The following is a 23372-nucleotide window of genomic DNA, read 5'->3' as shown; positions in this document are numbered from 1 at the left end:
AGGGAGTTAACGCGCGGCCAACGATCTCGTTGATTTTCAACCAATCCTTTACCGCGAGATTCGATAAAAGTTTTCGTCGATGGCCGCGCAATAAATACGGCGAGAGCGGCATCGTAGCAGCATCCTCGGCTGACTTAAATTGTTTTATTTCACGGGAACTGGGGAGGATGGAGAGAGGGAAGGGGAGAAACAAGTGTATACCGGTGTACCGTGGAAAATTCTTAATATAATGGAAGGCCATATTTTACGAGTACGATACGAGATAATACTTTGTATACAACGTAGGTGTAATAACCTGTCAACTACTGGGTGGTGGAGGATGGTAGAAAGTATAACAGTTGAGCATAGCAGGTGCGCGACGAGCTGCCTTATAGCTCTTTAACAGTAATGCCCGACATGTTATAACGTCTCAAAAAAAAAAAAAGAAAAGAAGAGAAAAACTTCGTGTTGACCTTACGTTTCGAAATTCTTCTCCTCCCCCTCCTCCTCCCTCTTTTTTTATTCGCAATTTTTTACCCACGTTTCCCTATCCGCGTGATCATTCGGGAGAAACTAATTTTTTCCAACCTTTTCACGAAATATCGAGTTGATCCTTTTCTCTTTTCGAAATTTTCTTTAATACCCCGGAATCGCTGAAAACTGGAAAAATGGAAAAATTCGGGGGGAAAGAAAAAAATTACTCGAATCGCGCTATCTTATACTAGGGAAAATTCCCTAACCTGAAAAATTTTAATTTCCAAGCTGAAAGTTTGGCGGGGGGATGTGTGGGATTACGCACGCGGAGCAATTTTTCTCCCGGCGGGGAATCTCTTCGAAAGGGTGGAACCAACCCATAAAATTTCACCGTGCCCTTTCGTATTTTCGAATTTTTGCACCTGCAAATTTTTTCACTTCTCCGATTTCGCTTTCTTGAAGCGATATTTCGATAATTGACTCGTCCGCTCTTCGAATATTCACAATATTTTTTTATTCTTCCGATTATCACTTTCTCTTCTCGTGATATTTCAATAATTGATCCCTTTGTTCACTCGTTTTCAATAATTTCGTTTTTGGAAATTTTTTCACCCCTTCCGATTTTACACCCAAAAAAAGTGATATTTTAAATTTGATAATTGACTCGTCCCTTCGATCGCTCTTCGAATTTATAATATTTCTTTACCCTTTCGATTATCATTTTTTCTTCTAGTGATATTTCGATAATTGATCCCTCTGTTCACTCGTTTTCAATAATTTCGTTTTTGGAAATTTTTTCACCCCTTCTAATTTTACATCCAAAAAAGTGATCATTCGGGAGAAATTAATTTTTTTCAACCTTTTCACGAAATATCAAGTTGATCCTTTTAAATTTGATAATTGACTCGTCTCTTCGATCGCTCTTCGAATTTATAATATTTCTTTACCCTTCCGATTATCACTTTCTCTTCTAGTGATATTTCGATAATTGATTCCTCTATTCATTCGTTTTCAATAATTTCATTTTTGGAAATTTTTTCACCTCTTTTTTACATCCAAAAGAAGTGATATTTTAAATTTGATAATTGACTCGGCCCTTCGATCGTTCTTCGAATTTATAATATTTCTTTACCCTTTCGATTATCACTTTCTCGTAGTGATATTTCGATAATTGATTCCTCTGTTCATTCATCGTTTTCAATAATTTCGTTTTTGGAATTTTTTCATCTCTTCCGATTTTACATCCAAAAAAACTGATATTTTAAATTTGATAATTGACTTGTCCCTTTGATCGTTCTTCGAATTTCACTTTTTCAAGCTGATATTTTTATAATTGACTCGTTGCTTTCTCTCCCTCTCTCTTTCCATCAAATGAAAATTTTGCGTTCACGGGAACGTTTATCTCAAATCTTTTGCACACACGGTTTATCGGACGCGTTTAAAGGTTTATCGACTCGTTAACGAATATCGCGTAAGCAATATCGATAACGATCGATAACAACGAGTATTTTGCTTTATTATTCCGTTAATAGAGAAGATCGCCTGTTGTTCGTTTCATTCTTCGAGCTTTATGGCGTTGTTACATTAGCGCAGACTAATGCGGGGAATGTGGCGTGCAACCGTGACGACACGAACGACACGTCCTCCTAAATCCCGTCATCCCTCTGCCACGATTTTTCCTTTCTCCTCTTTTTCTCCTTTTCGCGCGACGAATCTGGAAACGATCAGAATCGAAGAAAAAGGAAACATTATTATTTGGGAATAATATACGCTTAAATTATTCGGGATGGATTCTTCTTAATCGAGATTTGTTAAAAGGATCGAAATGGGATATCGATATATTCAATGCAATTGAATTAAATTCTGTCGAATTATATTCGATTGAACGAGTGAATTTTTATATTTTTGTTATCGAAATTATTTTTCGATGATGATTATTATTTTACACATATATATAGATGGTAATAAATTATTTTCGTCATCGATCGATTAACGATATATCGAATATTATTATTATGAGGGAAAAGTAAAAGAGAATGTTTCCTCGAAATGAAAGTTTCTAGATTCAAATTTTTTTTTCGGAACATTTCACGTAGAAAAATATGTAGGGCGAAGGGGAAGAGACGCGAAGAGACACGAAACATGTAACATCCACTCGTTATTATTCCGTAACACGAGGCTCGATCGTCGATGCGAAATTTTATCAATTCCGCGGTGCTTCTTGATTCCGGGAGATTTTACGATACCGATTCACCATCTTTTTTTTCTTTTACTTCTTTCATTTTCCATTTCGCGCCCCTCCCTCCTCCTCCTTCGATGCCGCGGCGAGAATGGCTGTAGAGATCTAAAAGTCTCTATAACCGTATATAACAACTACCGGTGTTTCAAGAAAATATGACTTTTATCTTTATTCCGTTCGTTATTGCGCGCACCGTTTTTACGGTTAATCGTGTTTTAAGCATCGAGCGAGCCGCCCATCCTTTTTCCAAAAATCGAAAATACGACAACGTTTTTCTTTTTCTTCTTTTTTTTTTTTTCAGAGTCCAAACAAGTTTTAAACAATTCTCAATCGGTTCGGTTCGCGAATCTGTTCGAATAGGAAATCAAGCAATTGTCTCTCTTCTCGAACGAAGGAAATTCCCTCGATATTCTAAACAATATTTCACTCTCTCTCTCTCTCTCTCTTTCTCTCGACGAGAAGGAACGAAAAGAATAGAGAAAGAGAGAGGGTTGGATGAAAAAAGTATCCTTTCAATTTCCTTGGATAACTTTGTAACTCCAGTGGAAAATGGCGTCGTCATAAGTCAACGAATAGCCCACTCTTTTAACATCGTCTCGTCCATCGTCTCCGAGAGATCGTTGGAGAAGGCAGGTCACTTCTTCAGTTTCACGAGGAGAGGAGAGGAGAGGTGGGTCTCACGTTTCCTTTCCTCCTCCAACAACCTTCATTCCATTACGACGTTCCACGCAGGAGAGGGGAAAGGAGAAGAGAGAGATCACTCTCCTTCCCTGAAAAGGAGAGAAGAGGAGGAGGTCGATCGTGTGCAGGTCGATGCCGTGGCAAAACAGGCACTAACCCCCACTAATGACCGGGCAAGCCAACACCTGGAAGGAATAAGGGAACAGGCCACCCTTCGACAAAGATGCGTCGCCTGAAAGCCCCGTGGCTCGTTCCAGTCCACGTTTTATTACACTACGTGCCGCGTCCACCGACCTATTATTGTCCCATTTCCCTCTCCTTTCGTGCACAACACACCGTTTAACGCCGATATAAATGTTGCTTCCGACTGAATCTTGGAAAATTATTATCGTCATCGATTTACCTTTCACGCTCTTCTGCAGTTCAGATTATGGAAAGAATGGAGAATGGTAATATGATTCGAAAAGGGATACACGAAGAGATTTGTATCCCTTTGAGTTAAGCGAGCAACCAGATTCGAAGGATGAATAAAAAGGAAACGTATTGAATTAAGAATCGAAAATTATGATAATCGTTAAGTATTGTACATTATTATATGTCTCACGTTTTTTGGTAGAGGTGAGAGAGGTTTGAGAAGGTGATGATTTTAAAAGAGGCCTTTAAAAAGGGTAAACTAGTTAGTAAGATTGTGAGGAACATCTGTGTGACGTAGACGCTCGTTGATGTATTTGCCGCGTAAACAATAATTACCGCATGCAATTAAGAGGATCCTTACTTGGATGTTGGGGATAGGGTTGGTGATAGGGAGAGAGGAGGAGGAGGAGGAGGGGAACTTCTCCTTCCACATACAGCGAGGCATCGAAACGGAACGACTGCTGGCGGCGCGTGTCGACACGGCGGATGAAGAGATTTCGACTTGGTTACACTACGATCTTGTTACGATATTTCTCTCTCTCTCTCTCTGTCTCTATATCTGTGCCTTCCGTAAAATTTGAGCTAGCCTCGTTAACCGGCGAACGAATTTCGAGCTCTGTCCAGGATTTTCTCTTCGTAATCAGCATACGAATATATGGCAGCGGCGTATGTCATTGAAAAATTAAATGTGTATCACTGCCGGATAAATTATAGGAGTAATAAAAAGTCGTCGTCGTAGTGCGCCAGATGTCGCCTTCATAAAGGATTCATATCTCGCGTAAATGTGAAAGATGTTTTAACAGAGTTTGTAGTAATTATTGTAATTGATAAAAAGGATAGAGGATCTCTCGGTACGAGTTAAATAATCTTTCGATGCTCTGTAAGTAGTGCAGCTCGATGATTTTCGTTTCGTTATTAATTCTAGTAGAGTTGAGTATTTATAATTGATTATTTGATTATTGAAAATTCGTTAAAACGGATCGAGCTATATGTGAGCTTCGTTGAAATATTTTTGTTTTTAATTTTAGTAGCGATTGAAAGTTCGTCTGTAAGTAGTGTAGCTCGATCATAACCGATCTTCGTTGAAATATTTTTGTTATTAATTTTAATAACGATTGAAAATTCATCTATAAATAGTGTAACTTGACAATATATCATTTTCAAATTAAGAAATATTCATAATCGATTTTTGAAAATTTGTCTGTAAGTAGTGTAGCTTGACAATATGTAATCTTTACTTAAAATATAGTTGAGAAGTATTCATAGTCAATTGTTGAAAATTCCGTCTAAGTAGCGTAGCTCGATGACAAGCGATCTTTTTTAAAATATTTTTGTTATTAATTTTAATAGTGATTGAAAATTCGTCTATAAGTAGTGTAGCTTGACAATATGTCATCTTCACTTAAAATAGAGTTTATAATTGAAAATTCCGTCTGTAAGTAGTGTAGCTCAATGACAAGCGATCATCGTTAAAATATTTTCGTTATTAATTTTAATAGTGATTAAAAATTCGTCTGTATGTAGTGTAGCTTGACAATATGTGATCTTCACTTAAAATAGAGTTTATTCATTGAAAATTTCGTCTGTAAGTAGTGTAGCTCGATGACAAGCGATCTTCGTTAAAAATATTTTTATTATTAATTTTAATAGTGATTGAAAATTCATCTGTAAGTAGTGTAGCTTGACAATATGTGATCTTCACTTAAAATAGAGTTTATTCATAATTAAAAATTTCGTCTGTAAGTAGTATAGCTCGATGATAAGCGATCTTCTTTAAAATATTTTTGTTATTAATTTTAATAGCGATTGAAAATTCGTCTATAAGTTGTGTAGCTTGACAATATATGATCTTCATTTAAAATAGTTTATTCATAGTTAAAAATTCCGTCTGTAAGTAGTGCAGCTCGATGATAAGCAATCTTCTTTAAAATATTTTTGTTATTAATTTTAGTAGCGATTGAAAATTTATCCGTAAATAATGTAGCTCGACAATATGTAATCTTCACTTAAAATATAGTTGAGAAGTATTCATAATCGATTGTTGAAAAATTCGTCTGTAAGTAGCGTAGCTCAATGACAAGCGACCGTTGAAGTATTTTGCTTATTAATTCGAATAGAGGCGAGAATTTTATTTATCGTATCGAGTATAAATTTATATGCATCGCTTTAGAAGTTATAATATTCAAAATAATAATAATCATTTCACAACCGAACGTTAAACCGTACAAAAGTTATATTTTCGCAAGAGAGAAATTCAATGAATACATCATTCCCGTTACGCTTGCAAGATAATCACGACCGAAACACTATATACTATATACTATATATATATATGGAGACGAGTTCTTCGTCTTAACGGTTGCTAGAAAGTTTGCAACCCATTGTGCCTCTACGTACCGGGAGAGAGAAGTTAGTTCGTAGCTCGCGGTTGAACGTTCAACTTCTAGATTTAGCCAATAATCGTGCTTAATAATTACGAATCATCGATAACAGATAATGAATTCGATCGAGTGGCCGATTTCGAACGTCTGTATAACCCCCAAACTCCCTCCCCTCCCCGTCTTTTCAATTCACGGATGATTCAATTCGCGGATGACTAATTATCGAGCCGCGCCACTGAAATAATTATTAAAAGAGGGGAAAACGTTAAGATGTATATTCGAGGTAAAAACGAAACGGTGTGCAATTCATGTTATTTCTTCGTTCTCCACTGGTAAACCACCAGAGAGAGAAAAAGAGAGGGAGAGGGGGAGAGAGAGCACTATTATAAATTGTCTATCCTTGGAGAACCGGCACAGTCATTTGTCTCATATTTTTCATACCTTTCTATTTTTGCAAAGCGCAATTTATCACGGTGACAATGAGTTGGTTGCGTTACGAATACGTTTCGTACTCGTTTCACGGCTCCATTAAAACCACATATCGGGCTAATTAAAAAGTGATTACTATATTATCATCTGCTTATCTAACCCGGTCGGGGATTGGGTGAATAAGTTTCGCGGAACGGCAAAAGGAGGAAAGGAAAGAAACCCGATTGTTTTTTGTTGTTGGGCTAACAGTCGTTAGGGATGCAACCGTTCCCTCGACTGTGGAAAGAAACTTGGTCGTGCTCTAATGCTATGCTAATGACGCGAGATGAGAAAAAAGGGGGGGGGGAGAAGGAGGAGAAAGGGACAGACGATCAGAGAGAAATGGCGGCGCGAGTTAAATATGAGAAGATTCGAAGGTAAAAGTGGGTCGTGATTGATTAAATTTTGATCGTCGCTTCTTCTCTCTTCCTTCTTCTTTTCTTCTTTCGGATATCCTCAGGTTTTCTCTTCCTTTCCTTTCGTATTCATTGCTATTTGGAGGAAAAAGTTGCACGATCGACTCTTGTAACGCGCGTTATCCCGATTATCCATTTTATATATATATGAATATATTTAAATAACGAAGATGAAGGAGTAAGGTCTTTATTTCTTCATTTGCGCTCGTAAAAATACTAATTTGCATATAAATTACACGCGATGATAATCATATTAGGTAAGTTGTACCGTGTACCGTTTAATGGAAAGTACCAGTTTCCAGGAAATGACACGCATTAATTCTTAAAAAAAAAAAAAGAAAGAAAAAAGAATAGTCGGAGAATAATAGGAAGAGGTGTAAAAACGGTCGGTTTCCTTCGCGAAATTACTCGATATTACCGTTTTTTCCAACTTTTGTATCGTTCCCCGTCTCGCGTTATTATCCCTCCGCGAATTCCAATTCCTTTCTCTCTTTCTTTCTCTCATTCACGAAACGCCCGATCTCCTACAAGATTTCCCTCTTACTCACTCTTGTCGTTCCGTCCCATCGTATTGATCATGTAATATCTACCTAAGCGTTTTATATATATATGTATGTGTATATAACGTATATACGTATATCCTATCTCTATTCCATTACCATTTTCTCAGGGACCAAAATTTCACCGGGTAATCCCGCCTAGTTCTCAGCCCAAAATTACGTCATTGTATAATATATGACCGAGAAATTGATTCTCTCGCTACGTCTCATTTCGCCGCAATTATTTTATGAGCAGCTCCGTCCGCGGTATCTTGTTCACGATCCCCCTCATCCCGCTCCAATTCCGGTAATTATTTCTATATTTCACCGTTGAATTCACAATTCAACACTTTATCCTTCCGGATGAGATGGGAACTGGATGGAGCTGGAATTGAAATATAATCGTTATCAGCGTATATACAAAAAGGAAGGGAATAACAGGAGAAAAATTTATATGTATATATAGTTGGACGATGGAAAAAAAAAAATTGATCCATCCTGTGGAAAGTGGAACGGAAGTCCGTCGATTTCCCTCCTTTCCACGCACTGGAAACGAAAGAGAAAGGAATCGCATCACGGGAGGGGATGATCGAGGGAAAATCGTGGTCCATGAAAATATTGCTCGATTAACCGTTAATGATGTTGCGTGGAACAGCGAGTGGTGGTGAATGACTTTAACCGAACGGCGTCCCTCGACCACGAAAAAGGCAAAAAAGGCGCAACGGCCGGAAAGGAATTTCGAAAGGAGGAAGCGCGCCGATTTTTCCCATTTTTCGATACGAAAATCGGTCGACCGAGTCGAATCGAGAGAAATGCGACGTATTGTACGAATTCGACTCGACTTGTCGAGTGTAATACGTGGCACACGCACTTACGTGTCGCGAGCGAGAAACGGTGGATTTATTACGCGCCGGAGAGGCGAAGTCTCGATTCCGTTCCGCCAGATTTAACGCGTATCCCTTGCAGCACGTTGTTCGATCGACGAGGATGGATAATGGTTAAGGACGGGTATATCGAAAACGAATTTGGTTCGATCGATTTAAACTCGTTTGAATTTGTAATGCGTGAGTGAAATTTTTTGGAAAATAAAACATATCGGTTTTGTTATTCGTGTGAATTTTTCCCCGCTTCGTCAAACGGATAAGGGAGCAAGGAAAGTTAATCCTTGGAAATTTAATCAAGAGATGGCAAGAGATCCAAGACGTAAAATTTAATTTTAATTCGCTCAAATTTGCACCCCTTGCATATTGTTCGATCGATGGATAGAGAAGAAGGAAGAGGGGTAATGTAAATTAGGGATGAGTGTCTTTTCTCTTCTTTTCTTCTTGTAGTTATTGAGAGAGAGGGACGAAAAATGAGAAGAAAGAGCAATTTGATTTCATTCCATCGAGCAAATTATGCGATACGAATGAAATTTTTGGAAATTAAAAAATATCGATGCTTCGACTGGATCGGTTCTGTTATTTGCATGTTGTACTCGCGAATTTTTCTGCTCCGTTGAATGGATAAAGGAAGAAAGTTAATCCCTTTGAAATTTAATCAAGAGATGTGTCGACCCAAGACGTAAAATTTAATTTTCGAATCGGTCGAGAATAAAATGGTAAAATTAAAAAATATCTACAGTTTGTTAAAGCGGATTTGTTTTCTAGGATATAATACAATTTGGAACAAATAACTTTCAAAATTAAATTCTACGCGAACATTTCAAATATTTCACACAATCAAAATCCATAACGTATTATTATTTCATTATGGGACAAAAATATTCTTGGCAAGTAATCGAATAAGATTTCTCTACTAAAATTAAAAATCTTAACCGAATCTATTTCCCATTACATTCTTCAACTTCCGACCTAACTATTTTATATATCCACGCAGTCCGTGAAATCGTCGAAAATATTAATTTCAAGAGAGAAGAATCAAAAACAGTAAAAAAGAAAAAAAAATCTTAGAAATTTCTATACCCCTATACCTACGGTCAATATATTATTTATATCCAATTATATTTATATGGATTCTTCTTCTTTCCTTCAATGGACCAGTCATATGTACATATCGAGGGAGATATCGAGAGATATCTGAAAAGAAAATTAGAAAATTTATTTTCCTCGACTTCCAACTATATATACGTTCACATAAAATAAATAATTTAAAAAAAAGAAAAAAAGAGCACACATACGTATATATAAAAATCGAAGAAGAAAAGAAAATGGAGGCCGTTACGCACGAAATACCCGAATATTCTCCAATATTCCTCTATTCAACGGCGGATCGGTGAACTTGAAAAGACAGGAGGAGGGGAGAGAGGGGGGCCTCCGGTGTCAGCGAGGCAGGTGACAGCGCCTTGAAAACCCAAGTGGCCAAAATAAATAGACCGACACCGGAGCGGCGGGAAACGTGAGGTCGTTTCTGGTGCATGAAAGTGTAAACCCGGGTAACAAAGTGTGTCCCGGCACGAAATGCAATCTGTTACGAGCATCACACGCTTGTTTCTTTGCCAACACATCCCGCCGCCAATAAACCAAGAAACGTGGCGACAAGTGATATATCCCTTATAACCCGCGTATCTTCCTCCGCATCCGTTTTCGATCGGAGCCTCTGCCGTATAATAATCGATCGATCCTCCCTTTTTATCTTCCCTTTTCGAAAATTCGAGAAATCTCGATTTTATTATATACGATTATCATCATCACACCCCGACTCGGCCGTATTTTCATCTTTCACGCGCGATTTCGGTCGTCTCTTGTTTTTTTCGCGCAAGGTTTTATGTATTTTTTTTTTTTTTTGTTTTTTTGCAACGCGCGTCAGATTTTTTCCCCTCCCAACCGTACCGGATCTCGATGGAATATCAATACGGATATTGCGGGTTGGATAAACCAGTGTTTCGAAACATTGGGGAGGAGAAGAAGGGAATCGAACCGGTGAAAATTAAAAAATTGCATTCCTTCCTCTACCGTTTTTTTTCTTTTTTTCTGTCAACTGGTCTTCCTTCTCCTCTTAGCGTAAGAAATTCTTTCTCTCTTTCTCTCTCAGAGTCATCATATAAGATTAATTTTAAAATTTTAAAGGTGCATGATGGAAGGTACAGGTATATATTTAAAATTGGTCGATTTGGAAAATTACGATGTGATTTCGGCGCGGACAAAGCGCGGAGGAGGGGGAAGAATAATTCTCGTCGCGCGTGTTACGTGCGGTGGAAACGAAAAAAGAAGGGAGAGGGAGAGAGAGAGAGAGAGAGAGAGAAAAGTCTTTGTTTTCGCGTTTCTCATTCCAAGTGGAACGAGTTTTCAACGAGTCGCAATTGCGCACACATGGAAACTCGTGCAATTAGTTTTTTGCTTATCGCCGTCGATGTTTCCCTTCCGTTGCGGTGCGCGTGTTTCCTTTCTTCTTTTCTTCCTTTTCTCTCTCTCTCTCTCTCTCTTTCTCTTTTTTCGTTTCTATTTTTTTCTTTCCTTTCTGTAAATTTCGCCTATTAGCCCGTCGCTGCACCTTTGCCTATCGTGCAACCCCCGCCCCCCCCCCCCTCCACTTCACTACTAATGTATTCGAGCTTCTGGTAATTATGCGACTCATATTTGCGGCTATATAATATCCGGGCCGGTGGCGGTGCGTTTAATGTTCCTTAAAATTAATGGAATCCCACCGTTGCTTATAATTTAAGAGTTTTAATATCCCGTGTAATCTCTTTCTACTCCTGTCCCATTTAATTTTGACTTTTTTCTCCTTCACCTCCACCCCCTCCCTTTTCACAACCATATGGAAAATACAAACTGTGAATCACACAATCGTCGACATTGTCGATGATTGGTAAGCTCGGGATTTTTTTTTTAAAATAATATCGTTGAATATTAAATATTAAACTAAATTTGGTAAATAATGGAAAGTGAAAGATGATGAGTTTTTATCGTTGAGGGAAATGATAATTTCTTAAGACAAAGATAATTTGGAGAAAGTGTTGTCTTTTTCCTTGTCGAATTTTCCTTCGAATTCATATCTTTCTATATATATATATATATATATATATATATATATATATATATATATATATTTTTATCTTTTTAATATAATATATAATATATAATAATATATTATTACATAATATATAATAATTATATATATATATATTTTTATCTTTTTAATTAAATCCTCGATAATCGAAAAAAAAAAAAGAATATCGAACGATTATTTCGAATTCGAAAAAGATTCTTGACGATTGGGCGCGCATAAAGCGAATATGGAACATCGATTCGAATGGACCTATTTACGCCCGCGCTACGCGTCACGTATGTACGAAGTAATTTAACGTGTTTTCAATGCCGTTGACGTACGGACTTTGTTAACTTGACAAGTGAATAAGTGTTCTCGTTTACGTTTATGCGCGGACAATGTAATAAACCAACTTCATGTTTCTCGCGCGGGGTGGGCGTAGCGCGTATTGCCAATATTGAACAATGAGACCGATTAACGCATCAAAATCGCGCGAGAGAATCGATTGTCGAAGATTCAATTTTCCATTTGATCGTCTTTGGGGGGGGAGGAAAAAAAATCGATCCCTTCGTTCGTTAAATTTATCATTTTTCGCCGTTTCATCTTTCCTTTCTTTCCACAAAGCCGAAACGGGCGAAATTTAATAGAATCGAATAAAGCTGTTTCCATAATTTATTGTTCACATTCTGTTTTAACAAGTAATCGGTTAAAGTAACTTTATTCGTAACTAAATTTCTAATAGTTTCAACAGGTTAATGCACCGAACTTATTTAAATTCAAAACGAAAGACTCATTCGAAAAAAAATGGCGACGTTTCTCAAGAATCTATTTTCTCCAAATTGATGGAGAATATGAAACGAATTTTTGGATAAGAAAGATCGAAAGAGCAAAGGGGATTAATTAAATCTCATGGCTATTTGGATAATTCATTGTTTTAACAAGCAATTATTTAAAATAAATTTATTAAATTATCTAAACTAAATTTCTAACCAATCACTTTTTCAACAGGTTAATGCACTGAACTTATTTAAATTCAAAACGAAAGACTCATTCGAAAAAAAAATGGTGACGATTCTCAAGAATCTGTTTTCTCCAAATTGATGGAGAATATGAAAACGAATTTTTGAATAAGAAAGATCGAAAGAGCAAAGGGGATTAATTAGATCTCGTGGCTACTTGGATAATTCATTGTTTTAACAAGCAATTATCTAAAATAAATTTATTCGTAACTAAATTTCTAACCAATCACTCTTTCAACAGGTTAATGCACCGAACTTATTTAAATTCAAAACGAAAGACTCATTCGAAAAAAATTAAAATGGCGATGTTTTTCAAGAATCTATTTTCTTCATGTTGATGGAAGACGCGAAACAATTTTTGGATAAGAAAAATCGAAAGAGCAAGAGAGAGCTAATTATGAGGTCTCGTGGCAGAGAGAAAGAGAGAGAGAGAGGAAACGCAGAGCATTTGAGGAGAGGGGCGGCTGCAACACGGCGCTATTAACCCCTTCTTTTCGAAAACTCGCGCAAACCGTTCACGTAACCGTTAATTGCGTAAGAAACATTTCCATTCCCGGCCTGTGTTTAGTCAATGGCTGTTTGCTTAATTGGAGAAACGTAGCTTCCAAGTGGAGCAATTAATGCGCGTAAATGGGAGAAGTAATCGAGCGTGCGAAGGTCGCCGTTTAAATATTCGTCACTCGTTCAATCCTATTGGTTCTCGAATTCCCTCCCTCCCCCTTTCGTTTTTTTTCAATAAGGAAACGGTCAACTTTCTCCCCTCCGCGAAGATGGATAAAAAAGAGGAGGAGAAATTTTTCTCTTTTTTTTCAGGGACACGAATGAACTTCGTCGTGACGAAAAAAATTGATAGAAGAAAAGAAAGATTCGTCCCACGTTAAAAAACATCCTTTTCTTCCCAGTTGTAAGTTGTAATTCGAGAATATGGATATAATTGAAAGTATATCGTTCGTGGGACGAGAAAGAAAGATGTCGAAACAACGAAGAAGCGAAACTCGAAGAGACCTTGTCCTCGAGTCAATCCGTGAATTTGAGGCGGAAAAACCGCCGTCGTATTTAAGAGGAAAAAAAAGGGAAAAATTTCCAGACGACGTTTACGAGAGGAGGAGCGAAATAATTCCATTCACGCGTCCTCATTTGCGCGTACACCGTGTTATTTCGTGTTGCTCGGAAATTTATAAACTTTTTCACTTTGGAAAAAATGTGGCCAGCCCTCCCTCGTTTCCCCAAACTTGGCCAACATTTTTTATAGAAAATTTACGATAATAACCCCGAAACGCGTTATGAGAAAAAAAAAGAAGAAGAAGAAGAAAGAAAAACTCGAAGCTTGTTCTTTTTCGAAGAGAAAGAGAGAAAGAAAAAGAGCCAAAACTTGAACACAAATCTGAACAACAACGCACGAAACGCACACTCACTGGAGGAGGTGCGAGATAGAATTTGCATAAAAATTCATCTGATCAGGCTGAAAATCTGGAAAAAAAACAGAGATATATCACTTAATTCTCTAAATATCATTTATACGAATCTGGCATAGTTGGATACCGCGTTATAACCAGAGGAATAAAGGAAAGGAATTTTAGGGGGAAGGAATGCGAGAAGGGAAAATCAGATTTGCGTGGCTCCGCGAGATTACTTTCACGGGGAGAAATCAGCGGAGGTGCCGACGTGGACGTGGCGGCGTCTCCTCCCGTTTTATAATGCCGGAAAATAATAAAGAATTTTCGTGTGCTTAGTGTCCCCCTTACCAAGGAGGCGCTTACATCCCTATTTATGACGACAGTATCTCGGCCTCTTTATGCCAGCTGCCTGGCAAATATGCGAGCGGCTCGATTCCGCCGGCCCCCTTCTCGCTTCTCCCTCCGATCTTGCGGCAGAGGAGCAAGTGGGGGAGGGGGAAGGGCGATAATGGAGACGAAGCTACGCATCCCGCGTTTTTCACCTCGCCCTTCTCCTTCCTTCCTTCCTTCCTTCTTGTCTCCCTTAAACGATGATGACGAGAGACCGCGTAATCGGCCGATTCCCTCGGCTGGAATCACCGCCGAAACGACGAGATTTTCCCGAGTTCTCAGCGGTTTTCGAGATTATACGAGCAAATAGTGAAATTTTAATTTTTACTCGATGCTGATTTCCAGAGTGTCAAAAGTAATTTTGATACTTTCTCGAGGATGAATGATCCTCCCCTCTTCCTCGATATTCCATTTATTTTTGCTTTTAAAAGAGTGATTAAATAGGGAAAGGGAGGGGTAAGAGCGAAATGAAGAGGTTACGCAAACGTCAGCTCCGTTTCGAGGATGGACGAAATTGTTTCGAAGGGTAGAACTGTTCCAAGAAGGGAAGAGAACTGTATCTCATAGTGGTAAATTTCATCTCGCCAATCGCGAATCTCTGCACAAATATCGTGGAAATGGGGAGAGGGTGGGGTGTCTTCATCTTTCCATACCATTTTACCTTCCACCTTTCTTTTGAACAGGGTTGAAAGCCAGGTTCGGATCGCGACAACACCAGGATCCTTTTCATCTTCATTTATCTTCCCCTCCTCCCTGCGTCGTCCCTCTTCACACATTTGCCACACATTTACGACGAGGGGAGACCTTAGCAGGTTCGAGGCCACGAGGACACATATAGCATAATAACGAGGCATGAACATGGCGAGGCAACAACGCGGCCCGCTTTATTTCACCATCCCTGCACCCTGAAATATCTCGCGACCCTCTGAAATCACTTGCTAACTCTCGCCCTCCTCCTCCTCCTCGTAATGCCCCTCTCTTCCTAGCATTCGCAGCCGGCTTAATGCGCGGAACGATAACTCATTCGAGACTCGTCCCATTCTCGGGTAGAATCGGGATCTAACGTGGCGGAGGAAAAACACGAAAATAGAATCTCTCCTCGATTTGTTGTCAACGAGATAACAACGTAGAACCCGTTGCCCGTTGGTGGATAACGATCGGTGTAGTAAGTTGCATGGTGATTGTAAGATTCTGAATTTTTTTTTTTTAAAAGCAGAATAGAGATTCCCTTGTCTAGGAGGGAAGGAACGTTTTTTTTAAGGTTAGGATATTAGGATGATCATCACTTTTGCCATTATTTTTTCCTCTTTTGAAACGTCGGGCTAAATTGGGAGATTGACACTAGCGCCACCATGATTAATTTACCAATGGTAGGTTAAGATATTACTTGTGCTTGATTCATTTCGATGCATTTCTACTTTTGAAAGTGGAACGCTTGGATGGAACGGATATATATTAATAGACTAGCCTAAAAAAGTTCTTTTTTTTTTCCCCCCCTTTTTCCACATTTTCTATATAAATTTCTCCGACGTAATAAAATCAATTCCCAAAAGGTGCCTATAAACGAGGAAAGAAATTTCAGGAAGAGAGGGAGTATATCTAAAAAAAGTGTATCCATCCAATGGTCTATTCTTATGGGGGATGCAGTGTGCAAAACGAAGCCATTTCGTGACAGCCGATCTATCAAACCAACCTAGATCGAGACTTTTAATACGCTCGAATTTCCCGCGAGAGCAAACCCCTCCCCTCCCCCTTCCCCCTCCCGCGCCACCTCAGGCCGGATAGGCACGTACAATGGAATTATGGTTCCCCTATGTTCCCATTACTATGCCATCTACGTTATGCGTCTCTCTACGCGCCCTTCTCCTTTCGCCGCCCTTAACGACGCCCTTCGCCGTTTTATGTCCTTGGCAAATAATCTCCCTGTAACTGACCGTGTCTTCGCCTGGGGAGGCGAACGACCTTTGATCGACGCTGCTACCATCCTTCCTAATGCCTCGATACGAGCGGCATTAGGAATGTGTTTACGGACCATTTTGTCACGCCATTGCGTTAAACCCCATTAACTTTTGCGAGTGTGTAAAATGGATTTTATTTTAATTGCAAACTTCGGACGCGGTTCCTTACTTCCCCCTAATGCCTCGATAATCGAGCCGATCGAGCCGTGGCGGACCATCATTTCGTTACCATTAACTTATTAACCTTTGTGAATTTATAAGGGTAGGATTCGATTTTATTTTAATCGGAGAATTAACACTTTGCGGTTCCTTTCTTCTTGGATGGTGCCATTTTTATTACCATTGTTTTATTAACTTTTGTAAATTTACAAGAATATGATTCGATTTTATTTTAATCGGAAGATCGACAATTTAGATGCGGTTCCTTTCTTCTTAGATGGTGCCATTTTATTACCATTTGTCTCAATAAGTTTTGTGAATTTACAAGGGTATGATTCGATTTTATTTTAATCGGAGAATTAACACTTTGCGGTTCTTTTCTTCCTGGAGATGGTGCCATTTTGTTATTGCCATTGTTTTATTAAGTTTTGTGATTTTACAAGGGTAGGATTCGATTTTATTTTAATCTTGTAATAGTGCCATTTTGTTATTACCATTGTTTTATTAACTTTTGTGAATTTACAAGGGTAGGATTCGATTTTATTTTAATCTTGTAATAGTGCCATTTTATTATTACCATTGTTTTATTAACTTTTGTGAATTTACAAGGGTAGGATTCGATTTTATTTTAATCTTGTAATAGTGCCATTTTGTTATTATCATTGTTTTATTAACTTCTGTGAATTTACAAAAGTAGGATTCGATTTTATTTTAATCTTGTAATAGTGCCATTTTTATTATTTTGTTGCTATGCCATTGTTTTATTAACTTTTGTAAATTTACAAGGATATGATTTTATTTTAATCGGAAGATCGACAATTTAGATGCGGTTCCTTTCTTCTTGGAAGGTGCCATTTTGTTACCATTATCTTATTAACTTTTATAAATTTATAAGAATATGATTCGATTTTATTTTAATCGAATTTTGGATGCAGTTCCTTGCTGGATGGCGCTATTGTTTTAATAATTTATTGGGTTTATTAAGATTTGATTCGATTTTATTTTAATTGGGACATTTTAAATTTTGGATCGAGAAGATCGAAGGGTGGATATTGACTTTTGATGAGTATGGTAAATATAACGAAACGTACATGTATCTTTTTTTTTTTTTTTTTTTTTTTTTTTTTGGATAAGTTCAATGATCGTAGAATAGAAAATTTTTAGGATTCGTTCGCGTGTTAATTGGGAAGAAGAATTATCTAGCGATGGAAAATTTATGGAGAACCGCGAATATTGGAAAGTATTGATTCGATGTCGGTCTACATCGTTATTTTTATAAGATAACATAAATCTTGCACCGGTTATATTATAAATAGTTGTTTGACCTGAAAATTTCTTTTATAATCTGACTAAATTGGGATTGTCGACTGTAAAGATGATTGGACCGATACGATTTGAACCTTTAAACGTAAAGTCTATAAATATTTTTCCTTTTCCTTCGAACGACAGTCCAACAAATACATTATTCTACGTTTCAAGTAATAAAATCAAGACATTCGTTTGAAATTGAATCTTGATAACGCGATTATCGTCGTGAAAATTGTTAATTGGCCTAATGCATTGAAATGTAATTAACAAATTGTACAACTGTGGATTGCGAACGCACAGCCTGATATTCGTGCTCTTATAAAATTCCAATGAAGATTTTAAGATTAATTGACGGGGGAACATGACGGACCGTCTTATTCGATATTCAATGGAAACAATTCACCAATAAGCTATTGTCTTATGTACCGACTCACCGCAACTTTTTCCATCATTTTAAAAAACAATTCAGTAAACTTTTTTTCCCCCCTATTCGTATTTCTCGTGTCCGATTTACTACTCTATCGTCTCTATCCAAATCGAGTTTCAAACGACATTTAATCAAGGAAATATCGGACGAGGAATATCGTTGTATATTGATTCGAAACAATTTTTTTTTTCTTTTTTGTTTCACTTAAACTGCAATACCGAGCAGATATTTTAATCGTGAAATTTTTCTTGGTTTTTTTAGATCCGAATTTCAAGGAACCAATTGCCAATGTAACTGCTCCAGTTGGAAGAGAAGCAATTTTGTCTTGCGTGGTTCAAGATTTAGCTGAATACAAAGTGAGTTTTTATTATATTTGTATTGCTATTCGATCGGAACGAGTATCGATAATGATTGAGATAATTCGCGAAAGAAGAGAAGATTCCTTATCGTAAGAAATTCTTATATTTACAAAAAATATTTTAATCTTTAGAATACGACAGCAGAATTTTTTCTCATTTTACACCACTTCGAACACAACAATTCACTAATAAACAGAAAGAGAAATTGCTCATTGAAATTTGTAGATGAACTAAGTTTAATTTATCCCAAACAGCGTCACATTTCTGACAACACGACAGAACCAACGAAAAAGAACTTTAACAAACACCTTATCAAAGAAAAAAAATTATATCATTCCCACAAAATCCAAAAATCAACGATTCGTGATTCAAAATCGTATCCAAAAACGATATCAAAATTTCACTTAACCACAAAATCCAAAAATCAACGATTCGTGATCCAAAATCGTATCCAAAAACGATATCAAAATTTCACTTAACCACAAAATCCAAAAATCAACGATTCGTGATCCAAAATCGTATCCAAAAACGATATCAAAATTTCACTTAACCACAAAATCCAAAAATCAACGATTCGTGATCCAAAATCGTATCGAAAAACGATATCAAAATTTCACTTAACCACAAAATCCAAAAATCAACGATTCGTGATTCAAAATCGTATCCAAAAACGATATCAAAATTTCACTTAACCACAAAATCCAAAAATCAACGATTCGTGATTCAAAATCGTATCCAAAAATGATATCAAAATTTCACTTAACTTAACTCGATAAACGAAAACTTTTTCCCTCCTCTCCAACTTGGAAAACTTGTGACTCGTTCTAAAATAATAAGAAAGAATGTGCAACCTGCTGCAACTTGCTCGCAATCCAATGGAAACGTTCGACAAATGCTTCGATCGAAAGTTTTGAAGCGCTTATGGAAATCAAGGGGAGGGGGAGGAGGAGGAGGAGGAGGAGGGAAGGAACCGCAATTGGTGGCCCTTTCCACGGTTAATACGGGCCGTCATTGGCAAAGATATTCGAACATCCGTAATTTATAGATCCGGCGTAAATCCGGATTGGCAGCCTCAGCTCTCGAATTAGCCAAGATCGACGAGTTCTCGCGCTCTCGAAACGGCAAACACTCGGATCTTATCGGCTTCCAGGGGCGGCATTCTTGCTTCCTCGTATCTCATTCTCCTAATTAGCGGCTTCCGAGAAGCCATTATTGGATTGGGAGCGAATTTTCCAGCGCAACTTCCATTGATCCCGTTGCTCTAATTTGCAAGATAGACAGTGAGGAGTGGCGCGTAACGCGACGTTACACGATCCCGTAACAGGACGTTTCCAACGGATTTCGTGATTTTCGTGGAGGACATATAAGATTTAGGAATTATTGAAAATTAAGGAAGGGCAATTATGAAACTCGTGACAACAAAATGATAAATTGCTTGCTTCGGATCAAGTTTCAATAGATATTCTTTTCAGACTCTTAAAGATCAGGCCAGTTTTCAGCTTTGAAATTTATCTCGTTGCATTATCCCTCTGGAAAGAATCTCACTTTCTCTAAATTTTCCTCGATCTTATATATACGAGTCGCGTTAAATTTTACGCAAACGAAAGAACAACAATAACAACAACAGGAGAGAAGATTAAAATCGAGGCACACGGATGGCCATTTCTTTTCATCAAGCCTCCAAAAATTACACGGATAAAATCGACAGTCTTCCCTCCCAGTGTTTCTTCGCCAGAAATATACATTTCCATTCGTCCGCGTAATTTTAGTTAATTAATTAACTAACTGTTTCACTCTGTTGGACAAGAAGAACGAAGAGAGGGATTCGTTTGAAACTCTCGAGAGATGGCCACGAGGATGGAGAGGGACATTCGCGAAAGAAGAGAAAGAGAGAGAGAAAAGAAAGGGAAGAACTTGGAAAAGAATAAAGAGAGAGGAAGAGGGGAGGGAAGGAGGAGAGAGAGAGAGAAAGAGAGAGAGAAATTCACTTAACTTTTTCGTGGCCGTTTAACGAGGTCAACGGGTTAAACAACCTTCCTCTGGATGTCTATGCTCTAGATTCCTTTTTGCCTTCACCTGGTACTTTTAGTAATACCTATCCCCCCCTCCCCTCTTCTCCTTTCCACTCCTCCTCCTCCCTCAAAGGAGTCCACGTTTGAAAATATCAGTAGCCGGTTTTTAAGTAATGGATTTCAATTAAAAAGGGAGATGAAATATCAAGAAAATCGCCGAGAGAGATCCATTCCGGTCTCCTCGATTTCTTTCAGCCCTCGCTTTCGAGGGGAGGGGAGGAGGGAGGGCGGAGAAACAATTACGGTTCGCAAAGAGACGGGACACTTTGTGTTTCTCCTTTTCTTTTTTTCTTTTTTTTTTTTTTTCAAATGACATCGGCCTTCGCCCGTTAAAACGTTAATTACTTTTATTTGAGAGGGGGGGAAAAAAAAGCTGCCGACGAATGGAGAAGTTGTTGAAGAGCCGCCGGATGAAAAATCACGAATGCCGCTCGACTCCCCCTTTTTCGGGCGTGGTAAAGAGGACGAAGGTTTCGATTAATTCGAAAGGAAATTTCAGTTTCGAAATGGAACGCGACACCGGTTTGAACCCTCCCCTCTCCCTTCTTTGTTTTTCCTTGGTCGAATCGAAAGTAAGGAAACTTGTTGAGCTCTCTGCCATTTTTTTCTTCGAGTTCGATTTTTGGGGGAAAGGGAAAGAGGAATTCTATATGGTAACTTTTTGCTAATTCGATGGAGTCGTTGCTATGAGTGATTAAAGTCAAAGTGTATGAAACTATGAAGAGTGACCTGTGAAGATTTATTAATTTTTTGAAGAGAAAGAAACAGCGTGTTTTTTACTAATCCTTTGACCTGGTTTTACGAGAAGAGATTCGTAATATATTGATTATCAATTATTATCAATTACGAATTAAATTAGTTATTAGGAAAATAATTATATTAGAATGAATGATAATAATTAATATTAGCCTCGAAGAGAAGGATCTGTGATATAGTTTTGGTAAGAAAAAAAAATTTGAAGTTAAGTGTGACTGAACAATGGAGGAGGATGTTTAAATTCTGCAATAAGGACATTCGTTAAATATTTAAATGAATTATTCCTCTTATGGATGATGGACAGAGAGAGAGAGAGAGAGAGAGAGAGAGAGTTCTACTTTATCTATGCCTCGTCTCAAATATTTCCAGAGTAACACGTCTTCTTCTGTCAAATAATTATACATTCCGGTTAATATTTGCAGAATTTCATTGGGAAACGAAAATTACCTAAAATATTCAGGTGAATCTCTTTTGTACAATTGGAGCTTCGTTTTAACCGACTTGCCTTTCACGCCAGATGCTTTGAAGCTAACTAATACGATCCTCCGCCTGTTTCAACTAGTTTCACGTATCCTCCATTATCACGTTTTCGCGTTTAAAAGAGACAGGTCACGTTTCTCGATACGAAACGAGCCTCGTAGATTCTCCTGGCTTTTTTCTTTCTTTTTTCCTTCTTTTTTTTTTTTTCACTCGAATCATGAATCGCGTTCGAAGTTCGTCGTCGAGAGAAAGAGAGAGAGAGAAGAATATACTTTCCATTTTACAATTCCCTTAAAAATTATTCCCCAGCTTTCCCCTCCCCCTCCAAAACTCTCTCCGCCCTCGGTTGAATACCGAGAGAAGAAAAAAACTTGTTAGTGCCAGGACCAGAGGAATATTGTGCGCGGGGAATAACTTCCGATTACAGTTTCGACAGATTTTTGTTTTTGCGCCACTGTCACCGGACGCCAACTCTCCCCGCGTTTCGTCCGCGTGGAAAAACGCTTTTCCGATGCACAAAGGATACACCCTCTTAATTTGCAATTCCGGCTTTATCGACGTTTGTCACTGACTACCAATCAAAACTGACGTCTCCACCTCCCAATATAATTTCTAATAAACCGTATCCCGATCAAGAATCTCTCAAACGATCGACCATACCATTCTCCAAAGGAAAACAATTTTATCAATATAAAATATATATCCCATTCCTGGATATTTAACGAGAGGAATCTTTACCTTACCTTTGAACAGAAAAAGAGAGAGGAGGAAATAAAATCCAATAGCAAGAAACATTAGCAGCAGCACTCTCCTCCTATTTAAAGAACAAAATCCAATTGCAAGAAACGAGTTTGAACCAGCAGCAGTAGCAACCAGCAACCCTCTTTTACTTAAAAAAAAGAAAGAAAAAAAAACTTCAATTGCAACAAAGTTAATTCCATCTTCCAGCTTGTAATCTTATCCTCTTATCCTTACATATATATATATATATATATACACACATATCCCACATATTCTCGGCTCGATTTCATCGAGTGGATTATTCTAAGAAAGTAGGAACCGTTTCAACCGTCTGCTCCAAGATCATCCCCCCTCAACGCCGATGGTATTGAAAAGTATTCATCCGGCCGTGAGTCGCGTGGCATGAAATTCAAATGGATGTATTTACAAGGGGAGCGGGTTGCAACATTCTTCTCGAAGGACGTGTGGGGGGAGAGGGGGGCGGAAGGCGCGTGGAATAATCGGGCCGTTTACAAGCCGGCTGCCGCCATCCCTTAATCTTCGATAGGAGGAGGAGGAGGAGGAGGAGGAGGGTCGTGCATTAAGATGACGAATAACGGGCGCAACATGGCGGAAATTTGACGGGATCCTGGGACGGATAACGACATCTATCCGCTATCATTTCGCCAATTTACGTGTAATTCGTAATGCAAATGTTAATGGCCCCCCCCCCCCCCCAGTCAAAC

The 23372-nt window shown here is 38.2% G+C and overlaps 1 protein-coding gene across 1 annotated transcript in view; it reads left to right on the top strand.

Annotated features, from left to right (window-relative positions):
- Positions 1–23372, top strand: part of LOC410655 (lachesin) — a 214929-nt gene that overhangs the window by 135098 nt on the left and 56459 nt on the right. The window contains exon 2 of the mRNA XM_026445719.1: positions 18501–18595. Within this exon, the coding sequence (XP_026301504.1) occupies positions 18501–18595 (95 nt within the window). The remainder of the gene's footprint in view (positions 1–18500; positions 18596–23372) is intronic.

The sequence above is a fragment of the Apis mellifera genome, linkage group LG16, assembly GCF_003254395.2.
Source record: "Apis mellifera strain DH4 linkage group LG16, Amel_HAv3.1, whole genome shotgun sequence".
Taxonomy (NCBI): domain Eukaryota; kingdom Metazoa; phylum Arthropoda; class Insecta; order Hymenoptera; family Apidae; genus Apis; species Apis mellifera.
This window is presented reverse-complemented; position numbering and strand designations above follow the sequence as displayed.